Raw genomic sequence first — 7,283 nt, 5'->3', positions numbered from 1 at the left:
TCTTGGAATTTGTTTGATGTTGCATGCTTGAAAGGTGTTCATTAATTCCTTGGACTTTTCTTTGTACCTTCTCATGTTGGGCTCTTTGGCAACATAGCTGTCGTTGACTTGGCTTGATACCAATAGTGAATCAGTGAACACTTCAAGCTTGTTGACTTTCATTTCTTTGGCTAGCCGGAGACCAGCAATCAGTGCTTCGTATTCAGCCTCGTTATTGGTGGTCTGAAAGTTGAAACGAAGAGCATATGTGAATTCTAGCCCTTCAGGGTTGATTAAGATTATACCAGCTCCTGACCCTTCAACGCTTGAAGCCCCGTCTGTGAATAGTTTCCAGGCTTCAGGGTTGGAGGGTTCAGTGGTTGTGGTGTTTACTTCCTCAGTCTTTTGGCTTGGGATTTCTACTAGGAAGTCAGCCAAAACCTGAGCTTTGATTGCTTTTCGTGGGACATAGGTGATGTTATGTTCACCTAGTTCCACTGCCCATTTTGCCAATCTTCCCGAGTTTTCAGGTTTTTCAAGCACGTTTTTAACAGGTTGGTCAGTGACCACTTGTATAGGATGTGCTTGGAAGTACCTTCTAAGCCTTCTGGCTGTTTGGACCAAGGCTAGGGCTAATTTTTCAAGGGGAGGATATTTGGTTTCAGCCAGTTTTAAGGTTTTGCTGAAAAAATAGACGGGTACCTGAGCCTTATCCCTTTCAATGGTTAGGACGGCACTGATGGCTTCATCGGCGACTGAGAGGTACACCGATATGAGCTCCCCGGTTTCCGGTGCTGCGATATCTGGCAGTGAAGCAAGGTGCTGCTTCATTTGATTAAAAGCTTCCTCAGCCTCATCGGTCCATCTGAAATCTTTCTTATCTGAACAATTCTTGAGCGTTTTGTAGAATGGTAGAGATCTTTCGGCCAGTTTTGATGTAAAACGTTTCAAGGCTGCAAGCTTCCCATTCAAGCTTTCAACCTCCTTCTTGGTTCTTGGCGGTTTAGCTTCGAGAACAGCCTTTACTTTGTTGGGGTTGGCCTTGATGCTTTGCTTTCCCACAATATGACCCAAGAATTTTCCTTCATCAAACCCAAACGAACATTTTTCAGGGTTAAGCTTCATGTTGATTTTTCTAAGATTCTTGAAGGTTTCTTGGATGTCATCAAGCATCTGGTATTCCGTTTTGCTTTTGATCACCAGGTCATCGACATATGCTTCCATGTTTCTTCCAATTTGGCTTTCGAAGGCTTTATCGACGAGCCGTTGGTAAGTGGCTCCTGCGTTCTTGAGGCCAAAAGGCATTTTTTGATAACAGAAAATGCCCTTGTCGGTGTGGAAAGCTGTCTTTTCTTCGTCTTCTTTTTTCATGAGGATCTGATGATAGCCTTTGTATGCATCGAGAAAGCATTTGAACGGGTATCCCGTGAGTGAATCAACCTTGAGGTCAATTTCTGGGAGTGGGTAACAATCTTTAGGACAAGCCTTGTTAAGATCCTTGAAATCTATGCACATTCTCCAGGAGTTATCAGGTTTTCGAACCATCACAGGGTTAGCAATCCATGACTGGTACTTAACTTCTCGAAGAATGCCAGCTGATACAAGTTTTTCAACCTCTTGGCAAGCTGCTAGGCTTCTTTCAGGTGCCAGGCTTCTTTTCTTCTGCACCACTGGCTTGATATTTGGTGGTATTCTTAACTCATGTTCAGCAATGTTTCGAGGGATTCCGGTCATATCCTCGGGGGACCAAGCGAATACATCGCTGTGATGTTTTAGCAGCTTCTCAAGGTATGAAAGAGTCTCTTGAGAAAGGTTGGGGTTGACCCTTATTCGTTGTTCAGGGTACTTGGGGTTGATGACTAACCCTTGCTTGTCTTTCTCGTCATTGGAGCTTTCTCCTTCGATTAGATAAGCTTCCTGTGAGGGTTGAAGGGTTGCAATCCCTCTCTCGGTGGGGAACTTGACAGTGCCATGGCCAACGGATACAGCCATGTAAAATGCACACTGTCCGGGCCTCCCTATGATCACATCATAGTTGGAAGGGATATTGATAACCACGAAGGTTAGTGATCGAGTCCTTTCCTTTAAACCTTCCCTGAAACATACGTTAAGAGTTATTTGCCCCAAAGGTTTCAAGGTTATATCAGCGATACCTTTTATGGAAGTCCCGGAGGGTTGAAGCCTTGAACGCTCCTCATTGCTTAATTGGTTAAAGAACTTTTCGAACATGATTTCAGTGGCTGCTCCCGTGTCTATGTATGCTTTGCATGTTTGTAAGGTCCCCACGAGGGCTTCGACCACGAGAGGGCCAGGTAGTGGGTCCTTCTTTGTTGGGGGGAAGCAGACACACTGAAGCTCCCAAGCTTCCAGGCGTTGTTTCTTGTAAGGGGCCTTGTCATCAGAGTACACCATGTTTACTTCCTTTCCTTTGCTTTCAGCCATCTTGTCTCGGACTCCTTTTACCAGGTGGGCAAGTTCTCCCGACTTGACAGCCTCTTCAATTCTCTTTTTCAGTTGGAAGCAATCATTGGTGTGATGTCCCTTTTCTTCATGGAATTCACAGAACTGAGTGGAGTTCTCGTTTTTCCGACTTTTGGGAAGAGGCCTGGGAGGTCTGAAGTTTTGCTTGACCTCTTCCGTTGCCAGGATCTCCTGAGGGGTTTTGGTGAGAGGAGTGAAACTCATGTTTTTATCTCTGCTTGGAGGGTTACGCCCTTCAATCCTTCGAGGGTCTGAACCCTTTGGGCGTCTGTCGTAAGAGTTGAAGTTGCCTCTCTTTCTAGCTGGACTGCTACTTCGCCAACCAGAACCCCTTTTCCTTTGTTCCTTGATATCAACAGCTTCTTCTCCTCGGATGTGAGCCTCGGCTCTTTCAAGGGCTTCTTCCAAGGTTTTGGGTAGAGATTTGTTGAAATCTCGTGTGAGATACTTAGAGGTTATGGCGTTCATAAAACCGGCAACCCTCATTTTCTCATCAGCCCCCACGTAGGTTAGCCCTTCTTTTTTGTACCGTTCAATGAATGCTCGTAGGCTTTCGTCATCTCGTTGTTTTATTTGGAAGATTACAGTCGCGTCTTTGACGTATCTCCTTTGTTGGGAGAAGTTTGCCAGGAAGCCTCTGCTGAGATCATCAAAGCTTCGAATGCTTTGAGCAGGAAGGTCGTTGAACCAAATTCTAGCGGACCCAATGAGGGTTTGCATGAACATTAGGCAACATTCAGCATTCGACCATTTTTCTATTCGAGCAGCGCCAGTAAAGATTTGAAGATGATCTTCTGGATCTTCGGTCCCATCATACGTTTTGATGTGGGCAGGCATTTTGATTTTTGACTGGAAGTCATAATCAGCTATCTGTCTTGAAAAGCATGAAAGGTTGCTTGGCTTGTAAGGTTTAGCCAAGTCCTCTTCAGGTCTCGTGCCTCCGTTGTTATTATTGCCTTGGTTTCCCTGGGTGGCCAGCACTTGATTGATGAAGTGCTGCCAAGGGAAGTGGGCCATCATCTGAGACATCACATTGGGCACGAAATTGAAACCTTGAAGGCTTCCAGGACCAACCGAGCAACTTACCCCAAGAGGGGTGCTGGCAACAGCACTTCGTGCTAAAGGGAGCACGGACAGGGCCTGCTCCCATGTGGTATTCAGAGAAGTGGGACAACTAGTCACTGGGGATTGTAGGAGTTGGTCGAGGGTTAACTCGTGTCCCAGAGGAGTACCACTAGCGGTTGGTTGGGAAGAAAGAACCGGGTGAACAGTGGGATTTGTCATAGTGGACAAATAAGGATGAAAGTTTGAAGGGTTGCTGGGACCAGCCTCCCCTCTTGTAACGAAGGGTGGTAGAGGTGGTCCAGGAGATAACGTCGGCTCGGGCTCGTCGTAGTCTAGACGAATCCTTATACCTTTTCCCCTTTCTCTGTTCACATGTTGGTTAAGGAGTGATCTTAGCTCAAGGAAGTTATTAGCGACCCCCTCGGGGGTGAGTTCAACGCGTGTAGGAGTGTCAGACACACCAACGTTGGGAGACGGAGCTCCAGATCTGGACGGGGTCGGTGTGTTAAAGGTAAGAAACTCGGGCGTACTCCCCGGAGTTGAAAAAGGCGTTGTTATTGTTGTGTGAGCTTGACCACTTCCCGGGGTAGAGGTGTTAGGAACCTGGTTCACCTCCCCCGGAGATCCACTTTCTGACATGGTGATTTTGAATGAAAGGAGCTACACGTACCAGGTCTCTTTTGAGGAGAAATAGCGGCGTAGCCCCACGGTGGGCGCCAACTTGTTGATGCAACAAACACGGGACCAAGGATGGTAGCTTAGCTGGTCAGGCAAAAGGGCTGAAAGGTTCAGTTTTGCCTAACGCAGGTCGCGGGGTCCCTCCATGTTTGCAAAACGTGGAAGGAGGTTCACTAGTATGATTGAGATATTTGCTTTGAAGTTCTTTCTTCGAGACTAGCTCGAATTCAGAAAAGAAAGCAAATGAGATGAATCTGATGAAGAGTTATTTGGAGGTGACAAAGAACTCTTGAATGACAAGAGATTAAGGAATCTCTGCTTTTCGGAATGTCCAGGAAGTGTTTTCGAGCTGTCTTCTTATAATGGAAGACACCTCTCGAAATGGTATGGACTATACTAGTGGAACCTGTTTGCTTATGGAGGGTTTCCCCTTTTGGGGTTCAAGGCTTTGGACCCCTGGTTAATAGGGTGTGCCTGTACAGACCTGCTCTGACTTTGTGAGTTGGTGAGCGTGAGTTGGTGAGATGAGTTGGTGGACGTGACTAGTTACTGTTCCTCGATTCACTCATTATACAGCTTTTCATCCGATGAACCTTTCAACCTTTTAAGCCCTTTGCATATTAATAATTTTATTTGTCTTTGGGCTACCCCGTCGTCACTATATATCATGCACATTCTCCTTAACCCCACCCCACCCCATGGTATCATCCACCCACCCACGCAACCGTATATAAATATTCACCACCACCTCTTCATAACTCTTTTTCTACCTTCAATCCCATCCCATTCCTCCTTTACCAATTCCTCAATCTTTTCTGGGTGTGGGGCTGGAGTGGCATTCAAGCTACCCAACCACCCATGGATATTCCACCACAAACCACCACCACCACCACCCCCACACCCAATGACGGTATTCCAAACAATCCCACCACCACCACCATCCTCAAACGCAAACGTACAAAACGTCAAAGACCCACAACCAACCTCACTCATTCTTCCACCTCCTACAATCCTTCAAACTCTTCTCCACCATCATATTCCACCACCACCGAAGACGAAGACACCGCCAACTGCCTCATCCTTCTCTCCAAAGGCCATAATAATATCATTCACTCTCCTATCGAAAACTTCTCCGACTCATGCTACAAATTTAACAGCAAAAGATACATACAAACATCGACAGACACCACCACCGGAACATATGTTTACGAATGCAAAACGTGTAGCCGAACATTTCCTTCATTTCAAGCTCTCGGAGGCCATAGAGCTAGCCACACGAAACCAAGATTTATCGAATCCGACAAACCTACACCCGTTTTTTCAGACGGAGAAGATACATCTACAAACAACAAGAAATCATCATCCAAGCTTTGTTCAATCTGTGGTGCGGAGTTTAACTCCGGACAAGCGTTAGGCGGCCACATGCGTCGACACAGGGCGACTAACGGCAACACCAACACCAACACCACTTTATCTTTGATTCCTTATGGTGTGGTGGATGATAATATTTATGATGATGAAAAGTCAAAGTCAAAGGCTGATGGTTTATGTTTGGATTTGGATCTTAACCTTCCGGCACCGGTGGAAACCACCGGTATTAGGGTTGTGTCGAATCAAGATCAACATCGGGAATCGAGCTTCATATTCTCGGCCAATCAGAACAAACAACAACCGTCCGGTTATTTGTCTGCTGCTCCAACGTTGGTGGATTGTTATTATTAAACAAAGGTGCAAAATTATATTTGTTAATTTCTTTTTTTTTTTTACATTTTGTATTTATTTAGTTACACAGTTAATCTTGTGAAGGTAAGTGAAATTGTTATCATAGCCACAAATTTCTAATTTTTTCTTATAATTGGTATAGATTCTTTGTATTATTTGATCACATTGTTGATGATTAGAACTTCTAAAAAGGGTGTTTAATTAAATAAATTTATGGGTTATTTTGCTTGTTTTATTATTCCACTCCCAATTTTGATTATTTAAAACTAAATTTGAATAAAAATATGAAAAGCTAATTTTTTGGGTCAGTCTGGTTCAAAATTTTTGGTTCAAAAATCGTAAGTGTGAATATGATTCGAAAACGAACTCACCATAGTTCGTATGCAAACTCGATTCAAAAATTTTGATAACCGAATTCAGATTTGGTTTGATTCGGTCCTGATTTTTCAAGTTAGATTTGAAAAATCTTATAACTTTTCAGTTAAACTTATTATAATTTTTCATATTAAATCTTAGCTTTTGAGTGTGAAAAGTGGCATTCTTTTCTTGTTCCTGTGTATTGGTTTCCTTGTTTTCCAAGTCAGTGAAAGAGGAGTTGGCAAGGTATTGCATTACCATCATAATCAAAAAGTCAAAAGGGATTTTCCTCCTAAAATATGCCATTAACATCGGTGTCCCTTAATCCAGTCACTAATTTAGTGCATCATTATATTTTTAAAATCATTAGTTAATCATTTAATCATAAGTTTACTGACCCGATGTACATCTAGTTGTATCAAAAAATAATTCTTTTTACAATTCAAATAATTAACATTTTTCTGTGCATTGGATTTTTTATGTTACATATTTAAATGTTGTGTTAATTAAGACACCTATTTAGGAATCCAATGTAGGCACAAACTGGTGAAATTTCCCTGTGTATTGTGACTGAAATTCGATCAGTATTAATTTGTTTTGTTATGGTACCAGCACTTGGTATAACAGGGAAAACCATAACGACACGTGTTTATTGATCGAAAACCCTATAGACCGAATACAAAAACCGGTTTCGATTATACTGATACTAGTGTTGATGTTGTTTGGTCAGTTTGTACCATGATGTAAATAGATTGATAGACCGACAAATATCCTTACCTTACAACATAGAACCCAAAACCGTCCACATGTCAAGTATAGACAACTTGCAAGTTGTTCTTCAACACAGTTTTAACTTAAGCCATCTGTTGTACGAACCGTTCGCATAAATAAATAAAATAAACAATATTTTTATTACTGATTACAATACAAGGAAAGCTAAAAAATAAAATACTAGAACAATACAACTGAAATAAACCAAAATACAAGAAAGGAGTAGAAGC

The 7,283-nt window shown here is 42.9% G+C and overlaps 1 protein-coding gene across 1 annotated transcript; it reads left to right on the top strand.

The window, feature by feature from the left end:
- Window positions 1-4,980: 4,980 nt before the first annotated feature.
- On the top strand, window positions 4,981-6,135 carry LOC110904566 (zinc finger protein ZAT5). Its single transcript, XM_022150407.2, has one exon. It carries the CDS (start codon window positions 5,062-5,064, stop codon window positions 5,923-5,925), a length of 864 nt encoding a protein of 287 aa, XP_022006099.1. The 5' UTR covers window positions 4,981-5,061; the 3' UTR covers window positions 5,926-6,135.
- Window positions 6,136-7,283: the final 1,148 nt, after the last annotated feature.

Source organism: Helianthus annuus, chromosome 14 (assembly GCF_002127325.2).
Source record: "Helianthus annuus cultivar XRQ/B chromosome 14, HanXRQr2.0-SUNRISE, whole genome shotgun sequence".
Taxonomy (NCBI): Eukaryota; Viridiplantae; Streptophyta; class Magnoliopsida; order Asterales; family Asteraceae; genus Helianthus; species Helianthus annuus.
This window is presented reverse-complemented; position numbering and strand designations above follow the sequence as displayed.